At 47.2% G+C, this 18,518-nt stretch overlaps 1 protein-coding gene across 2 annotated transcripts in view; it reads left to right on the top strand.

Annotated features, from left to right (window-relative positions):
• The window catches only part of MDGA2 (MAM domain containing glycosylphosphatidylinositol anchor 2), a 413,027-nt gene that overhangs the window by 262,888 nt on the left and 131,621 nt on the right, over positions 1–18,518 (top strand). For both annotated transcript variants that reach the window (XM_082229872.1, XM_082229871.1), the window contains exon 6: positions 413–682. In XM_082229872.1, the coding sequence (XP_082085998.1) occupies positions 413–682 (270 nt within the window). The remainder of the gene's footprint in view (positions 1–412; positions 683–18,518) is intronic.

Genomic DNA, 18,518 nt, shown 5'->3' with positions numbered 1-18,518 from the left:
TCATCTCACTTTACTGGCCGAGGGAGCCGGTGTACAGATTCTGGGTCATGTGGCCGGCATGACAAAGCCGCTTCTGGTGAACCAGAGCATTGCACGGAAACGCCGTTTACCTTCCCACTGGAGCGGTACCTATTTATCTACTTGCACTTTGACGTGCTTTCGAACTGCTAGGTTGGCAGGGGCAGGGACCGAGCAATGGGAGCTGATTCGAACCGCCAACCTTCTGATCGGCAAGTCTGAGGCTCTGTGGTTTAACCCACAGCGTCACCCACATCCCATCTGTCCTATATCCTTTCCCTAATTCTTCGAAGGGTGTAATAATTCTTTTCCCACATTTCTTAACTCCTTCTTCCTTTATCATCCTTCTTGGCAGTGACCTCGAACCCTGACCGACTTGGTCCTCTTTCCACAGCATCTCCCTCAATCAAGCTCTTGGTGGACGACCCCATCGTGGTCAATCCTGGAGAGGCCATCACCTTGGTGTGCGTCACAACAGGCGGTGAGCCACTCCCCACCCTCACCTGGGTCCGGTCAGTGGGAGCTCTGCCTGAGAAGACGGTCCTGAAGGGAGGGACACTGACCATCCCAGCCATCACCTCCGACGACGACGGCACCTACAGCTGCATCGCCAACAACAACGTGGGGAACCCAGCAAAGAAGTCCACCAACATCATCGTCCGAGGTAAGAGCCTTCTGTGGCAATGAGAGTGGGTCTTCTTTGCCTGCGCAGTTTTAAATTGGTGTGAGATCTGGGTCTCCGTGCCTCTGATGGAGACGGTTCAAATCCCGGTGGACCCCGCGACTCTTTAGGGTTGGAACGTTTGGTGGAAGACCCATGGAATGGCGTTGGAACTGGGCTTATTGGCTGGAAGGTGCAGATTGATGCAGAGTGCATCTGTGTGGGGCTACTCTTGAGGTGGGTCCAGCTGGTGAAGAACGTGGAGGCTTGATGGCCTCTGGGGGCAAAATGCCACAGGATATTGCACCTTTAGCATAGCTGCCAACTTTTCCCTTTACTTGCGAGGAATCCTATTTGGAATAAGGGAATTTCCCTTTAAAAAAGGGAAACGTTGACAGCTATGTTTTGTAGGCTGTTGGGAGCCGCCCAGGGTGGCTTGGAAAACCCATCCAGATGGGTGGGGTATAAATAACAAAATTATTATTATTATTATTATTATTATTATTATTATTATTATTATTATTATTATTATTATTATTATTATTATTAATATTATTATTATTATCAGCACTGGCTGCCCCTCTGTTGGTGGGCTTCAAGGTTTTGGTAGTTATGTACGTAGAAGGCCTTATGTTTATTTATTTGTTCTGGGGTGGTTTTTTTAGAGCATTTGTGCCCCACTTCAACTATAAGGGCTCCCAGAGTGACTTACAAACAGGCAAAATAAGGCAATAATAATAATAATAATAATAATAATAATAATAATAACAACAACAACAACAACAACAACAACAATAATAATAATAATTTATTTATACCCCGCCCATCTGGCTGGGCCTCCCCAGCCACTCTGGGCGACTTCCATAGAAACCAAAAATACACTAAATATCACACGTTAAAAACTTCCCTGAACAGGGCTGCCTTAAGATGTCTTCTGAATGTCAGGTAGTTGTTTATCGCTTTGACATCTGCTGGAAGGGCTTTCCACAGGGCGGGTGCCACCACCGAGAAGGCCCTCTGCCTGGTTCCCTGTAACTTGGCTTCTCGCAGCGAGGGAACGGCCAGAAGGCCCTCAGAGCTGGACCTCAGGCAGAATGATGGGGGTGGAGACACTCCTTCAGGGATACCTGCAGGCTTACAATGATAATAATCAGGGCTTTTCTTCAGCCGGATCTCTCTGGGACTCAGTTCTGGCCCCTCTCAGGTGGGCACCATTGCCGTTATAAGAGAACAAGGGAGGCGTTCATGGAGAATTCCAGCACCTCTTTTTCTAGAAAAATAGCACTTGTGGTGGTGGTGGTGGTTGTAGTAGTAGTAGTAGTAGTAGTAGTAGTAGTAGTGAGCCGAAGGCATGACACACAAGGGAATAGGGACAAGGAGAGAGGAGGAAAATAAAAATCGGAACTCAGGCATCAATTTCTTTTTTCTTTTTTTAAAATAGTTTTTATTGAAAATTTCAACATAACAAATTATCAAAACATATCATCTTCTTTTCATTCCCCCCATTCCCCCCTCCCCAAAAAGAAACCCTCCACCCCACCCCACCCCACCCCACCCCGAGACTTCCCTCAGTTCCTCTCTCTGATTTTTCAACACATATTATTCTCTGCATATTATCAAATTGTCAAGATCCTTAAATCATCTGTCCGTTATGTTAACAACCAATAAGTTTGTGTCTGTTTATTCGAAACCTGCCAAGGAGTCCAATTCATTTTGTTGTTTCTTTAAGTACTTTGTAAAGGGTTCCCATTCTTCTTTAAAGTCACAGTTGTCCTTGTCCCATAGTCTGTGCGTCAGTTTTGCCAGTTCTGCATAGTCCATCAATTTTTCTTGCCGCTGTTCCTTCGTAGGGGTTTCAATTTCTAAATAGTTCTTATTCTGACCAGCTGGGACAATCTGGGGCAGGAGGTGCCTGGTGGAACACTGCCTCCAGCAAAGCTGATGAAATGAACCTTCTCCTTCCTATCTATCCCACCAAGACAGTCTGATAGAATGTGTATATACATGGGGAAAAGATTCCGGCATTGCAGGGGATCGGACTCGATCTTGGGGTCCCTTCCAACTCTACCATTCTATGATTCCATTTTGTGTGCTTATATCTGTCCTATCTCAGGACCAGGTAACTGGAGAAACCAGCTGATTGATTTCTTCTTCTCCCTGTTGTTGTTGTTTAGTCGTTTAGTCGTGTCCGCCTCTTTGTGACCCCCTGGACCAGAGCACGCCAGGTACTCCTGTCTTCCACTGCCTCTCACAGTTTGGTCAAACTCATGCGGGTAGTTTGAGAACACTGTCCCACCATCTCATCCTCTGTCATCCCCTTCTCCTTGTGCCCTCCATCTTTCCCAACATCAGGGTCTTTTCCAGGGAGTTTTCTCTTCTCATGAGGTGGCCAAAGTACTGGAGCCTCAGCTTCAGGATCTGTCCTTCCAGTGAGCACTCAGGGCTGATTTCCTTCAGAATGGAGAGGTTGGATCTTCTTGCAGTCCATGGGACTCTCCAGAGTCTCCTCCAGCACCAGAATTCAAAAGCATCAATTCTTCGGCGATCAGCCTTCTTTATGGTCTAGCTCTCACTTCCATACATCACTACTGGGAAAACCATGGCTTTTACTATACGGACCTTTGTTGGCAAGGTGATGTCTCTGCTTTTTAAGATGCTGTCTAGGTTTGTCATTGCTTTTCTCCCAAGAAGCAGGCGTCCTTTAATTTCGTGTTTTTTAACTTCTCCTCGGGGGTCTCCCCAAATACCCGAGGCCTTCTCCACAGAGCAGGGCTTTGAACGTGGCTGCCCCTGTTCTGTGGCGCCGCATCACAGCATCAGGATATCACAGGTGCTTTCCGGAAACAGCTGAAGACATTTTTTTTGCTTCAAACAAGCTATCTCATTGGGATGAAAAGGTCTCTGTCTGAGGAGTTCATTTTCTACCGTTTCCTGACCTAACTTCAGTTATTTTTAGTGCCGTTCTTTCGAAACAACAACTATTTTTAGCATGGCACACATGTAGAAGGTAATTCAGAAAGAAATAGTCGTGCTATTTTTAAAGCTGTCTTTGCATTGGGGACAGATGTCAGCTCCTGCCTGTTGACAGAGGAGACAGGCCATTGCCCCAGAGTTCTGCTAGCGCCCAGGATGGTCCTTGAGGACAACTGCTGCCTCTCCAACCAAGCTTCACACTTGGCATTTCATCTAGGGTTGCCATTCCTCCTCTTTTTCCAGGACGTGTCCTCTTTTTCAGCGGTAAAATTTCTGTCCAGGCAGATTTTTTGAATTTGCCAAAATGTCCGGGGGAACGGGAGCGGGCTACTTTTTATGTTGCCTACTCAGTGCTAGGCAACCAAGTGCAAAACATATACAGTGGTCCCTCGGGTTACATACTCTGCTGACCCAGAAATAGTACCTCAGGTTAAGAACTTTGCTTCAGGATGAGAACAGAAATCGTGTGGCGGTGGCAGTGGGAGGCCCCATTAGCTAAAGTGGTACCTCAGGTTAAGAACAGTTTCAGGTTAAGAACAGACCTCCGGAACAAATTAAGTTCTTAACCCAAGATACCACTGTACATACTGTGTGGGTTTTGCATGATGCAGGAAAGGATCAGGTTCTCGTTTTTGTAAATTTTGAAGGGGTGTTTGCCCACTTCTGCACCACCTCCCCCTTCTGCCCCAGGTGCCGGCAAATGTGTCCTCATTTTTGCTCTTCAATATATGGCAACCCTAATCATCTGGAGGATTTGGTCCTTATTCGAACTCTTGGTTAATCACTGCAGACCAGGATTCTTCCCATGTGTGACCCACCATGCCAAACCTATTGGTGGCATCCGTCTGTCTCAAGACACAGTGGAAGAGTGTGCCATCAGGGTTAATGTCAAACCATTGGAGGAGGTGTTCTAAACTAGCTGACCACCTCCTCCTCCTCCTCCTCCTCCTTCTATCCCTAATAGCCGAGTAAAATTGTCTTCCATAAACACAGTTTTAACAGTGAGTCTGTAAGTGAGTGGAGGCCAATTCTGGATCTACACGTCCTTCTTTTATGACCACTGGGTGGTGACCCCACTGAGCGTGCTAATCCAGTCAGGGAAAAGGGAGGCAGACTATGTTTAGGGCACCTTTCCCAGCCCCTCCCCCTTTTCGGGGCGAGCAGAGTGGATCCTAAAAAGGGCGGCTCAGTCATGGATACAGCTGCTGAGCTGCTCAACTGCCTCATTCCTTGAGTCAGAGCGACTGAATCTGTATCCACCAGCCATGTTCCAATTCATGACTAGGGAGAGCCAGTGTGGTGTAGTGGTTAAGAGCAGTGGACTCGTAATCTGGTGAACCGGGTTCGCGTCTCCGCTCCTCCACCTGCAGCTGCTGGGTGACCTTGGGCCAGTCAAACTTCTCTGAAGTCTCTCAGCCCCACTCACCTCACAGAGTGTTTGTTGTGGGGGAGGAAGGGAAAGGAGAATGTTAGCCGCTTGGAGACACCTTCAGGTAGTGATAAAGCGGGATATCAAATCCAAACTCTTCTTCTTCTAGGGGCTTCTAGATTTCATTATCCTGCCCCAGTTACCATTTGCCAATCACCATGGGACTTTTGGGGTTTGGGTTTGGGATGGGTTTTTGGAAGAAGCCTGTGCGTGGATTTGTTTTATGTGTGTAGATCAGGGCATGCTGACCAATGCACAGTCTTTGCAGTGTGGCTCTGTTCCAATGGCATGAAGTAGTCATGACGATCAGGAGATTCTTATCTGCTGCAGCCTTCATCTTCCTTCACAGCCGTTGTAACATGCCACTTGTCATCTTCCTGTTCTGCCATTGAGGACTTCTTGGATTATTCTGTGTCTAGCTTCTTCCCTTTGACCTTATCGCCTTGGTTGACCCAGCTGGGAGTATGAGACGCCTGACGGCTTCGCTCACAAGGGTCATAGGAACGTGCAAGCCCACTCACCATGACAAGGTGGTGATCCAGCGAGCTGGCTATCATGCGTGGCTCGAAAGCTGTGGTTGGGCTTTGTGGATCACAGTCTGCACAGGGGCACAACTGCTAAAGGGGGGTTCATTCTCAGAATCCCCTTGCAGTCTGGACATAGAATCATAGAAGAATCATAGAATCATAGAGTTGGAAGAGACCACAAGGGCCATCGAGTCCAACCCCCTGCCAAGCAGGAAACACCATCAGAGCACTCCTGACATATGGTTGTCAAGCCTCTGCTTAAAGACCTCCAAAAAAGGAGACTCCACCACACTCCTTGGCAGCAAATTCCACTGTCAAACAGCTCTTACTGTCAGGAAGTTCTTCCTAATGTTTAGGTGGAATCTTCTTTCTTGTAGTTTGGATCCATTGCTCCGTGTCCGCTTCTCTGGAGCAGCAGAAAACAACCTTTCTCCCTCCTCTATGTGACATCCTTTTATATATTTGAACATGGCTATCATATCACCCCTTAACCTCCTCTTCTCCAGGCTAAACATGCCCAGCTCCCTTAGCCGTTCCTCATAAGGGATCGTTTCCAGGCCTTCTCTCATGCATGAGAGAAGTCCATAGCTCCTTAGCAGAGCATCTACCTTGTATACAGAAGGTCCCAGATTCAACCTCCGGTGGTATCTCCAGGTAGGACCGGGAAGGACCCTGGTCTGAACACCTGGAGAGCCTCTGCAAGTCAGTGTGGACAATGCTAAGCTAGAGGGACCTTTGGTCTGGATCAGAATAAGGAATCTCCCTATGCTCCTGTGCTCCTCTGCTGCTTGGTCTTCTCCATCCAGCGTCCAGGTCTGTCTTCTGTTGTTTCTCTATCTCTCAGTTCTTGGCTCTGGTCATTTATTGCCTTGGTGTTTTGTTCCCTTCACAGCGCACCATTACAGAGTCAGGGTGCTTTGCGTGGCAAGTTCCTGCCTCCCCCCAGTAGGAATAAAGACACGTGACACCATTATTTTAGGTTAATGGGCAAAAATTGGCCACAACTTTATTGGTTACAGGGGATGAGTGGGATTGGCTTAGGCATTGGTCCTAAACGACTATCCGGCTTCAGCCTGTTAGCTTGCAGTCCGGGAAGGGTTAACCACTGGTAGGGGGAGTCCTGATGATGCACATCAACTGGGAACTCCCCCGGGGTCACTGATTGGGGGCGTGCTTTAGGCCCTCACCTCCATAGGCTTCAGACAGGGCCACGCCCCCCGGAATCCTTTATCGGACTACCCTTCAATATCCGGGGGAGGTGATGGCGCTTCCTCCCCCCCCCCAATCCGTCTACATAGCAACACTCATACCAATGCAGCCAAAGAGGGAGATCCCCGGCCGCACCTGCCTTAAATGGAGCAGGCCACACCCCCTGGGCCAGCCATTTGGCTGGCCAGGGGATGACGCGGCCGAGGATTCCCCTAATCGCCCGGAGGCTGGAAGCCTGCAGCAACACCTCCTCTTGAGGTCGGAAGTGGCTTTGTGCAGTGCCTTGTTGAACTTTGGAAGTCGCTCCCACAGGAGGCAGTGAAGAATCATAGAATCATAGAATCATAGAATCATAGAGTTGGAAGAGACCACAAGGGCCATCGAGTCCAACCCCCTGCCAAGCAGGAAACACCATCAGAGCACTCCGGACATATGGTTGTCAAGCCTCTGCTTAAAGACCTCCAAAGAAGGAGACTCCACCACACTCCTTGGCAGCAAATTCCACTGTCGAACAGCTCTTACTGTCAAGACCACCACCCTAGATGGTTTTGAAAGAAGATCATTCATGGACCATCAGAGGCTACTAGCCATGACTGACTCCACAGTCAGAGGCAGCAATGCTTCTCAACACCAGTTGCTGGAGACCATGGGAGGGGAGAGGGCTCTTGTGGTTGGATCCTGCTTGCTGGTTTCCTATTGGGGCATCTGGTTGGACACTGTGAGAGCAGGATGCCGGACCAGGTGGAACATTTCCAGGTGGAAACGATGCCTTATGAGGAACGGCCAAGGGAGCTGGGCATGTTTAGCCTGGAGAAGAGGAGGTTAAGGGGTGATATGATAGCCATGTTCAAATATATAAAATGATGTCACATAGAGGAGGGAGAAAGGTTGTTTTCTGCTGCTCCAGAGAAGCGGGCACGGAGCAATGGATCCAAAGTACAAGAAAGAAGATTCCACCTAAACATTAGGAAGAACTTCCTGACAGTAAGAGCTGTTTGACAGTGGAATTTGCTGCCAAGGAGTGTGGTGGAGTCTCCTTCTTTGGAGGTCTTTAAGCAGAGGCTTGACAACCATATGTCAGGAGTGCTCTGATGGTGTTTCCTGCTTGGCAGGGGGTTGGACTCGATGGCCCTTGTGGTCTCTTCCAACTCTAGGATTCTATGATTGGCCTGATCTAGCAGGCCCATCTTGAGTTCTTATGTTCTGAAGACTATGCACAAGTGAGAAAACACACAGGGACTTCCTGAATTTTTAGTGATGGGTACATCTCACTCAGGGTCCTTTGTGTATCCTAGATTCCCCCCCCCTTGTGTTCTCCCACCATAATTGCAGAGGTCCAGATTGGTAATAGATCTTGCTGGCAAGCAGAGAGATGGAGAGCGGGGATGTCACCCTCTGTGATATACTGGATTTTGTGTGTATGTGATGCACCATCCATCAGTTTGCTTCAGGTGTTTTGTAAAGACATATCTTTATTTCCAGGTTTTCCCTGGCCCATAAGATCGGAGCCATTTATCACCGAATTCCTATTTTTATCATACTTTTTTAAAAGAAAAAAAAGCATCTTTGTTTTTATGATACTGCTTTCTCAACTTCATGTTGTATTTCTGTTTTTAAATAGTAGGTGGTTCGGATAAAGATAGAGGGTGTTAGACTTATTCAACCATGGAAGTTCTGAGCTCATAGTCCCCTTCCCCACCTTATTCATGAGGACAACATGACAAGGGAGCCATCACACCACTCCTAGGGCCTCAAATAAAGGACAGGACCCAAAAAATTAATGTGTGGAGAGGTGGCTGATCAGGGAAGGAAGGGACATACAATGGCAAGGGAGTGGGTGGCCTCAATTCGACAGAAAAAAATGGTGTCTGGATGTCAAAAGAAATGGCAAATCGCATTTAATGGGTGGAGATGCAGTAAAGATTGGTGGGGAGATGGCTGAAGCATTTCTTTACTGCCAGGCCTTTGGTTTTTAATTATCTGGGCCCTCCTCCTGTGGGTGGGATGCTTTCACCCTGCCTTTTAAAAACATGAATGTGTTTTAGGGTTTTTTTATACTGCTTTTAATGCACGTGTTCCATATTTATTGCTGTAAGTTGCTTTGAATTACAGTGATACCTTGGTTCTCAAATGGCTTGGTACTCAAACAACTTGGAACCCAAACACTGCGAACCCGGAAGTAAGTGTTCCGGGTTTGCGAATGTTTTTCAGAAGACAAACGTGCTCCGTTTTGAGTGTTATGCTTCCATTTTGAGTGTTATGCTGAGGTCTGTCTGTTGTTGCTATTTATTTTGCGTTTTTGTAGCTCTTTTTTGTTTTGTTTTTGTGACTGTGTGGAACCCAGTTCAGCTACTGACTGATGGATTCTGTGACTGCAGTACATTATTGCTTTCATTTTATGGATCCACAAATAGTAAAATCTATGTTCAATTGCTGTTTTAGGGTTGGTTTTTTGAAAGTCTGGAATGGATTAATCCGTTTTGCATTACTTTCTATGGGAAAGCGCACCTTGGTTTTGGAACGCTTTGGTTTTGGAATGGACTTCCAGAAGGGATTAAGTCTGAGAACCAAGGTGCCACTGTACTTCTGCAAATTAAGAAAAAGGCAACCAATAAGTTCTTTTTTTTTTAGAATCGTAGAATTGTAAGGATGCCAAAGGTCATCTAGTACAATGCACGGAGGACTGGGGGCAGGAATCTAGTCTCTGTTTAAAAACCTCCAATGAAGGAGACTCCATCACTTTCTGGAGGAATCTGTTGCACTGTCTCTCTCTCAGTGTGTGGTTAGGACACCTCCATTCTTCCATCAGCATAAGTTTTCTCAAAAGTAGGGGTGGGAGGGAAATTTGATTCCATTTGTGTTTAAAATAATAATAATAATAATAATAATAATAATAATAATAATAATAATAATAATAATAATAATAATAATTTATTATTTATACCCCGCCCATCTGGCTGAGTTTCCCCAGCCACTCTGAGTGGCTCCCAATCACATGTTAAAAACAATACAGCATTAAATATTAAAAACTTCCCTAAACAGGGCTGCCTTCAGATGTCTTTTAAAAATAGGATAACTGCTTATTTCCTTGACATGTGATGGGAGGGCGTTCCACAGGGCGGGTGCCACTACCGAGAAGGCCCTCTGTCTGGTTCCCTGTAACCTTACTTCTCGCAGTGAGGGAACCGCCAAAAGGCCCTCGGTGCTGGACCTCAGTGTCCAGGCAGAACGATGGGGGTGGAGACGCTCCTTCAGGTATACTGGGCCGAAGCCGTTTAGGGCTTTAAAGGTCAGCACCAACACTTTGAATTGTGCTCGGAAACGTCCTGGGAGCCAATGTAGGTCTTTCAAGACCGGTGTTATGTGGTCTCGGCGGCCGCTCCCAGTCACCAGTCTAGGTGCCGCATTCTGGATTAATTGCAGTTTCCAGGTCACCTTCAAAGGTAGCCCCACGTAGAGTTTAAAGGTGAGACTTCCCAATGTGCAACTAAGAACAATACTAATAGCTCTTGTGGCGAGCCGGTTGCTTTGTGCTGGCTGCTTAGCACCAACGTGGCACATTAATCTGCCCAAACAGAGTAGTTCATATAAACCATGTTTTCTCTCTTGCTTTCTGTAATCCAAGAGGACAATAACACTAGAACACAGCCTCGCTCGCAATGGGGGCTTTTAATAAGAACCAGAGATTAATCATAATAGCCTCGGAGGGCTTTTGCGGTGTCAGAGAAATCCTGCTGTGATTATTTCATGGGGGTCGTAACCTCTGTTTGCACTTTATTACCCAGAAAACTATGGACTCCTCAGGATGACAAGTTATATAGTGTGTGGCTCACGGCGGCACTGGGTGTGTGTGTGTGGAGGTGTCACAAGGTAGACAGTTGGTAAATTTTAAAATTGAGCGATTTGGATCTGCAGTAAAATGGTGCAGCATGGAAAGTTCCTGTTCAGTGTTCAGCTGCTATGACCTCCTTCTGGGCTATTCCATCCCATCATCCTAGTTACCCTAACTCCCCATCAGCCAATCAAAATTCTGGGCTCAATGAGCATGCTCAGTCCTCTGTTTGCAGGAGGTAAATACAGTGGTCCCTTGGTTCTCAAACTTAATCCATCCCGGAAACCCGTTCCAAAACCAAAACGTTCCAAAACCAAGGCGCACTTTCCCATAGAAAGTAATGCAAAACAGATTAATCCGTTCCAGACTTTTAAAAACAACCCCTAAAACAGCAATTTAACATGAATTTTACTATCTAACGAGACCACTGATCCATAAAATGAAAGCAATAAGCAATGTACTGTACTATAAAATAAATAAGACAGTATTGTAGATGATAAAAATTGAAACAACTTTTTTTCTTTACCTGGACTGATGATAGTCATTGTTTGGATGGGGGGCTTTTATCCATTTCCGCAGTCACACAATCAGTCAATCAGTAGCTGAACAGCGTTCCACACTGTCACAAAAACAAATGAACTGAAAAAGCCTCAAAAACGCAAAATAAATAGCAATAATAAAAGCGCCAAACTAAATCTGTTCCAGAAGTCCGCTTGACTTCCGAAATGTTCAAAAACCAAGGCGCAGCTTCTGATTGGTGCAGGCACCCCGGAAACAATAGCCGACAGCTGCATCGGACGTTTGGCTTCCGAAAAGCGTTTGAAAACTGGAATACTTACTTCTGGGTTTTTGGCATTTGGGAACCAAGGCGTTTGGGAACCAAGGCACCACTGTACCATAAATATTGTTCATGTTAAGGTGGAGACACTGTTAAATTGAATCTGTGAGAGATGGCTGGTCCTTCATAGCAAGTGAGCCATGGCTTAAAACTACTCTCCCCTCTCTGAAAAGAGCCAGATTTTTGCCTAAAATGGAATACCCCAGAGGACAGGATCACACTTCAAAACGACCTTGACAGATTAGAGAACTGGGCAAAAATAAACAAGATGAATTTTAACAGGGAGAAATGTAAAGTATTGCACTTGGGCAAAAAAAATGAGAGGCACAAATACAAGATGGGTGACACCTGGCTTGAGAGCAGTACATGTGAAAAGGATCTAGGAGTCTTGGTTGACCACAAACTTGACATGAGCCAACAGTGTGACGCGGCAGCTAAAAAAGCCAATGCAATTCTGGGCTGCATCAATAGGAGTATAGCATCTAGATCAAGGGAAGTAATAGTGCCACTGTATTCTGCTCTGGTCAGACCACACCTGGAGTACTGTGTCCAGTTCTGGGCACCACAGATCAAGAAGGACACTGACAAACTGGAACGTGTCCAGAGGAGGGCAACCAAAATGGTCAAAGGCCTGGAAACGATGCCTTATGAGGAACGGCTAAGGGAGCTGGGCATGTTTAGCCTGGAGAAGAGGAGGTTAAGGGGTGATATGATAGCCATGTTCAAATATATAAAAGGATGTCACATAGAGGAGGGAGAAAGGTTGTTTTCTGCTGCTCCAGAGAAGCGGACACGGAGCAATGGATCCAAACTACAAGAAAGAAGATTCCACCTAAACATTAGGAAGAACTTCCTGACAGTAAGAGCTGTTTGACAGTGGAATTTGCTGCCCAGGAGTGTGGTAGAGTCTCCTACTTTGGAGGTCTTTAAGCAGAGGCTTGACAACCATATGTCAGGAGTGCTCTGATGGTGTTTCCTGCTTGGCAGGGGGTTGGACTCGATGGCCCTTGTGGTCTCTTCCAACTCTAGGATTCTATGATTCTATGATTCTATGATTCTATGAATACCCCGATAATGGGAACTTTCATTCAAGAGTCATAGGCAGACTCTGTCGGTATGTTCATTGCTACCATCTGCTCAGCTGCAGTTCAACGACTGTTACAGACAAGTGTTGCATGTGCTCCTTCATTCATAGGCAGCTTGCAGTCACACTGCATCATGTGTTTATAGTCTTATTTCAAAGTAATTGTGAATATTATTATTAGCAATAATAACCGTTTCCCCAACCTGATGCCATCCAGGCAGTTTGGACTACAACTCCCATGAACCCTAGTCAGCAGTTCAGGACATCTGCCAGGGGCCAGGCTGCTGAAGGCTAGTGGATGCCATCAAAAGCAACAAAACCCATAATGCAGTGTGAAATTCATTTAAAGTTTTGATGGTTTGTTTGTTAAATTTATGGGTCGCTTTTTCTTGCCCAACGCACCTCAAAATGAAACACAATCGAGCATCTCCTTCAACATTTCTTGCAGCATCGTGTAATACTGCAAGACCCATGATGCAGTGAAAGTGTGAAGGGAGAATGCACAAGAGAAAAGATGTTGAAACTGAGAATTGTTGCACTGCAGGCAGGAACAGCCAAGACCAGTGGAGTAGATCTTTGTAGTGTTTTCCATGGAAATGCATAACTTTGCACCGGGAAAATCAATTTTTGTTGTTTAGTCGTGTCCGACTCTTCGTGACCCCCTGGACCAGACCACGCCATGCACTCCTGCCTCCTGCAGTTTGCTCAAACTCACGTTCATAGTTTCGAGAACACTGTCCAACCATCTCGCCCTCTGTCGTCCCCTTCTCCTTGCGCCCTCCATCTTTCCCAACATCAGGGTCTTTTCCAGGGAGTCTTCTCTTCTCATGAGGTGGCCAAAGCCTTGGAGCCTCAGCTTCAGGATCTGTCCTTCCAGTGAGCACTCAGGGCTGATTTCCTTCAGAATGGAGAGGTTGGATCTTCTTGCAGTCCATGGGACTCTCCAGAGTCTCCTCCAGCACCAGAATTCAAAAGCATCCATTCTTCGGCGATCAGCCTTCTTGATGGTCCAGCTCTCAATCTAGAGGTGCAATTTCTCCTTGGGGGGGGGGGTCTCACATATCCCTAACCAGAAATGTAAACTGAGAAGAAACTGACTTGACATGTTGGTGTGTCTCGTTGGAGTGGGTTGGTATGCGTGTCTCTGTGTGTGTGTGTGTTTTAGCATTTCAAAACCGGCAAGCAAAGAGGTTAGCATCCAAGATTCTCTCAGAGATAGCAAAGAATATAAACCCTGACTCCCCTTGGATACAGATTTCATGAGTCATGGCATAATAAACCAAACCTTCTGCATATTTATTCATAGCAACTCAAGCCTGGGAGCCTCATGAGATTGAACAAAATATAATTAAAATTCTATCTTGATTTTTTTTCAAAATTAAAAAAACAACAAAAACCACACTCCTGCACTGCCTAATGAATTCCTCAAACGATCAGAAGCTGGGAGAAGGAAATGGAAATGTCAGGGAGCGCGAGTGAACTCAGCTGCATTCCCAAAGCCTCCAACGCCGGCGAGAGAAAATACTTGTGATGACCTGCCTCTCTCTCTGTTGCCTGAACCAGCCCTGCTCCAGAAGCTCAGGGAGCCCATCAGCGTTTGAAAGAAGCAGATTGGCCACTCGGAACTGTGAGCTTCCTTATGAAATAAATAAATTTACAGTTCAAACAGTGAGCTTCTTTCCAAGCGCATTTTGAAAACAGGGAAAGCGTCGGAAATAAGGAGAACGCGTACAAAATGGCTCTCCTTTCCTCCCTCCAGTTCCCGTTGCATTTTGCAAAGATGCACACCGGTGATGTGGACCAAAGCAGCTATTTGATTTCTGCAACATGTCCCCACATGGTGGACACACCATGTGGCTGAGATGTGGTGAGCTTCGCTTCGGACGTGGCATTGAAACATCTCTGCAGTGAACCCAGAAAATTCCCTTTGAGGGTTCAAGTTAAGAGGGTCAAGATTCCCAGTCAGCCGGGCTTCATTCAGCAGTGCAGAAATAACAATAATATTAATGATTGTTGTTGTTGTTTAGTCATTTAGTCGTGCCCGACTCTTCGTGACCCCCTGGACCAGAGCACGCGAGGCACTCCTGTCTTTCACTGCCTCCTGCAGTTTGGTCAGACTCATGCTGGTAGCTTCGAAAACACTGTCCCACCATCTCGTCCTCTTTCGTCCCCTTCTCCTTGCACCCTCCATCTTTCCCAACATCAGGGTCTTTTCCAGGGAGTCTTCTCTTCTCCTGAGGTGGCCAAAGTCTTGGAGCCTCAGCTTCAGGATCTGTCCTTCCCGTGAGCACTCAGGACTGATTCCCTTCAGAATGGAGAGGTTGGATCTTCTTGCAGTCCATGGGACTCTCAAGGGTCTCCTCCAGCACCAGAATTCAAAAGCATCCATTCTTTGGCGATCAGCCTTCTTTATGGTCCAGCTTTCACTTCCATACATCACTACTGGGAAAACCATGGCTTTAACTATATGGACCTTTGTCCGCAAGGTGATATCTCTGCTTTTTAAGATGCTGTCTAGGTTTATCATTGCATATTAATGATAGTCAACTGCTTTCTGGCATCTTCTGGCATCCCAGCTCATCTCTCTTCCAACCGCAGTCCTTGAAAACATTCAACCCAAGGCCATTTTTGCAGAGAGACCAGGGTTCAAATCTCTCACCGGGCTACAAAGCTCGCTTGGTGACCTTGGGGCAATCACAGGCTCAACTACCTCACAGTTGGGGGAATTAAATGGGGAGGGGGAGAACCATCGATGCCACCGTGAGCCCCTTGGAGGAAAAGGTGCAAAAATGAAAATGAATATCTGGGCCTTTGGCACCCTGATTCTGCCAGGGTTATCATGCCTTTGTTTTCCGTCCACTGTGAGTGTCGTCTTCTGCCAGAGAAAAGGTGCGCAGAGTTGTCCAGGCTGCAGTTGCGGGGCCATGGGGTGGGGTGTTCAGGAGCTTGTCCTACACTCAAGTAGGACCCTGGCAGAGACACAGACACAACTGGCATGTTCTCTCCCTCCTGGTCGATTGTTCGGGAGCTTCATGAGCTTTCTTCTGCCCAAACATCACAGCGACCGATGTCAACAGACACCAGCACACTTTGGGACCTGCAGAGTCTTCGCAGTTGCGTGACAGACCTCAGCAACTCAGCATTTTGGCTAATCTACTTTATTTACATCTAAACCCACACGGAGCACTGCAACATGGCTCCCTCTCTCTCTAGCATCAGACAGCAAAGATAAAAACAACAAAGGACAATAGTCCCACTTCACGGAACACAGGAACACAAACACCCTGTCTCCGTCACTTCCCACTCTGTGGAGTCAAAACATACATCGTCACGTGATAGGCAACAATCCCTTGACTGCAACCATGGAGCAGGAATTCTAACAGCGAGCATCCCAGGGGGCGAGACACCATGGGGGTGGAGGAGCTGCCCATGGCAGGCTGCTTCCTGGGCGGGGGTGGGGAGCCACCACGCTGCCTTGCTAGCAGCCTTCCTCCCTTCCCTTTTCCTTTTGACAGCTTGGGTGAGGCTCTCCCCCCCCCCAGGAAACAGCCCAGGAGCAGAGGGCAAGGGCACACTGCCTGCCCGTGACTCCCAAGCCTCCCCTGAGCTGTCAAAACAAAGAGGGAAGGGAGGAAGGCTGCTGGGAAGGCGGCGCAGCTTTGCCCCTTCGCCCGACGGCTCAGGGTAGGCTTGGGAGTCATGGGCGGGCGACATGCCGAATGTCACCCCCTCAGTGATGATGCCCGGGGCAGACCACCCCCACCACCCCAATTCCTCCACCCCAGCTGCTCCATTCTGAAGAGGAAGCAGGCCCTTGATTTGTGTCTCCTTTGTGCCAAGCTCTCATTTGGGCAGGGGAATGAAAAGGTTGGGAGGGAGGGCATGGGAGCTGCGCCGCATCTGTGGAAATGCAGCCTAATGCTCCAAAGCTTCTGTGGCTCATTTGGAAGGAGCAAGTCATTCATGTAGCAGCCCCATGTTTGCACTTAGGCAACGCCAGCAGGCAGCCACAGCATTGGCAGAGTGGGCATTTTGGTGCCAGCTTTTTAATCTTCCGTGCTCAAGCAGTGGGGACCTTTCCTGTATTATTACAAGATTACTTTGTCCTGTTTTATATGCTCCAGGGTACCAGGTTCTCTGTAGGAAAACTATTCTCCCCATTTTGGGTTTCAGAGAGATTTTTAAAGGGGGGGGGGCTTTTAAGATTTTGTTCCCGTGAGTTGCAATTCTTTTTTCTTTCCTTCTTATTTCCCTGCAGACCCCCCAAAATACATTATGAAAACCTATACAATGGTGCCTTGGGTTGCATACGCTTCAGGTTACATATGCTTCAAGTTACAGACTCTGCTAACCCAGAAATAGTACCTCGGGTTAAGAGCTTTGCTTCAGGATGAGAACAGAAATCACGCAGCAGCGGCACAGCAGCAGCAGGAGGCCCCATTAGCTAAAGTGGTACCTCTTCAGGTTAAGAACGGACCTCCAGAACGAATTAAGTACGTAACCAGAGGTACCACTGTATCCCCGTACATACACCACAACGAATCACAGTACAGTCGTACCTTGGTTCTCGAACGCCCGGGAACTCGTACGTTTCAGCTCCCAAACGATGGAAAACCGGAAATGACTGCTCCAGTTTCCGAACGTTCTCCTGGAAGCCGAAGGTACGATGGGGCTTCCACGGTTTCTAATTGGCTGCAGGAGTTTCCTGCAGCCAATCAGAAGCTGCGCTTTGGAAGCCGAACATTTCGGAAGTCAAACGGACTTCCGGAATATATTCTGTTTGACTTCAGAGGTACAACTGTATATGCAACTGCATGCACACGAAAGCTCATACCAATAACAAACTTAGTTGGTCTCTAAGATGCTACTGGCAGGAATTTTTTTTATTTTGTTTCAGAAAAACCCCTCTGTGAGCCTCAGTCCTTTCATGTGCCTATCAGGCAAAGCATGAATTGTTGATTTGACTGCAATAAGGTCATCTCAATAAACCTACTAGAGCCAAGGTTCTTCAGTGAAATCCAAAGCAGCAGAATTGTACTTCTACATGCGGCACATACCGTAGTTAAACTGGATGGCCACTAATCTAGATGCCTTTAAAAGAGGATTAGGCAAGCTGATGGAGTAGCCACGATGGCTCTTGGGAGAAAAGCAGTAACAAACCTAGACAGCATCTTAAAAAGCAGAGACATCACCTTGCCAACAAAGGTCCAAATAGTAAAAGCTATGGTTTTCCCAGTAGTGATGTGTGGAAGTGAGAGCTGGACCATCAAGAAGGCTGATCGCCAAAGAATGGATGCTTTTGAATTCTGGTGCTGGAGGAGACTCTTGAGAGTCCCATGGACTGCAAGAAGATCCAACCTCTCCATTCTGAAGGAAATCAGCCCTGAGTGCTCACTGGAAGGACAGATCCTGAAGCTGAGGCTCCAAGACTTTGGCCACCTCAGGAGAAGAGAAGACTCCCTGGAAAAGACCCTGATGCTGGGAAAGATGGAGGGCACAAGGAGAAGGGGACGGCAGGGGACGAGATGGTGGGACAGTGTTCTCGAAGCTATGAACATGAGCCTGACCAAACTGCGAGAGGCAATGGAAGACAGGAGTGCCTGGCGTGCTCTGGTCCAGGGGGTCATGAAGAGGCGGACACGACTAAATGACTAAACAACAACAAAGTCACGATGGCTCTGTTCTGCCTCCACAGTTGGAAGCAGCAATGCTTCTGGACATCAGTTGCTGGAAGCCACTGGAGGGAAGAAGGGTCTTGTGCCCAAATACTGCTTGCTGGTTCCCCACGGACATTTGGTTGGCCACTGTGAGAACAGGATTCTGAACGAGATGGACCATTGCCCCAGCCAGCAGACTCTTCCTACATTCTTTAGCCGTTTTCAAGTGGTTTAAAGTTTGCGCTCTTGCCATGCTGAGCATCTCTCTCCCCATGAAACTTTACAAGCCC

Source organism: Podarcis vaucheri (genome assembly GCF_965113315.1).
Source record: "Podarcis vaucheri genome assembly, chromosome: 1".
Classification (NCBI taxonomy): domain Eukaryota; kingdom Metazoa; phylum Chordata; class Lepidosauria; order Squamata; family Lacertidae; genus Podarcis; species Podarcis vaucheri.
Note: the sequence above shows the minus strand (reverse complement) of the source record. Positions and strands in the feature narration are given on the sequence as shown.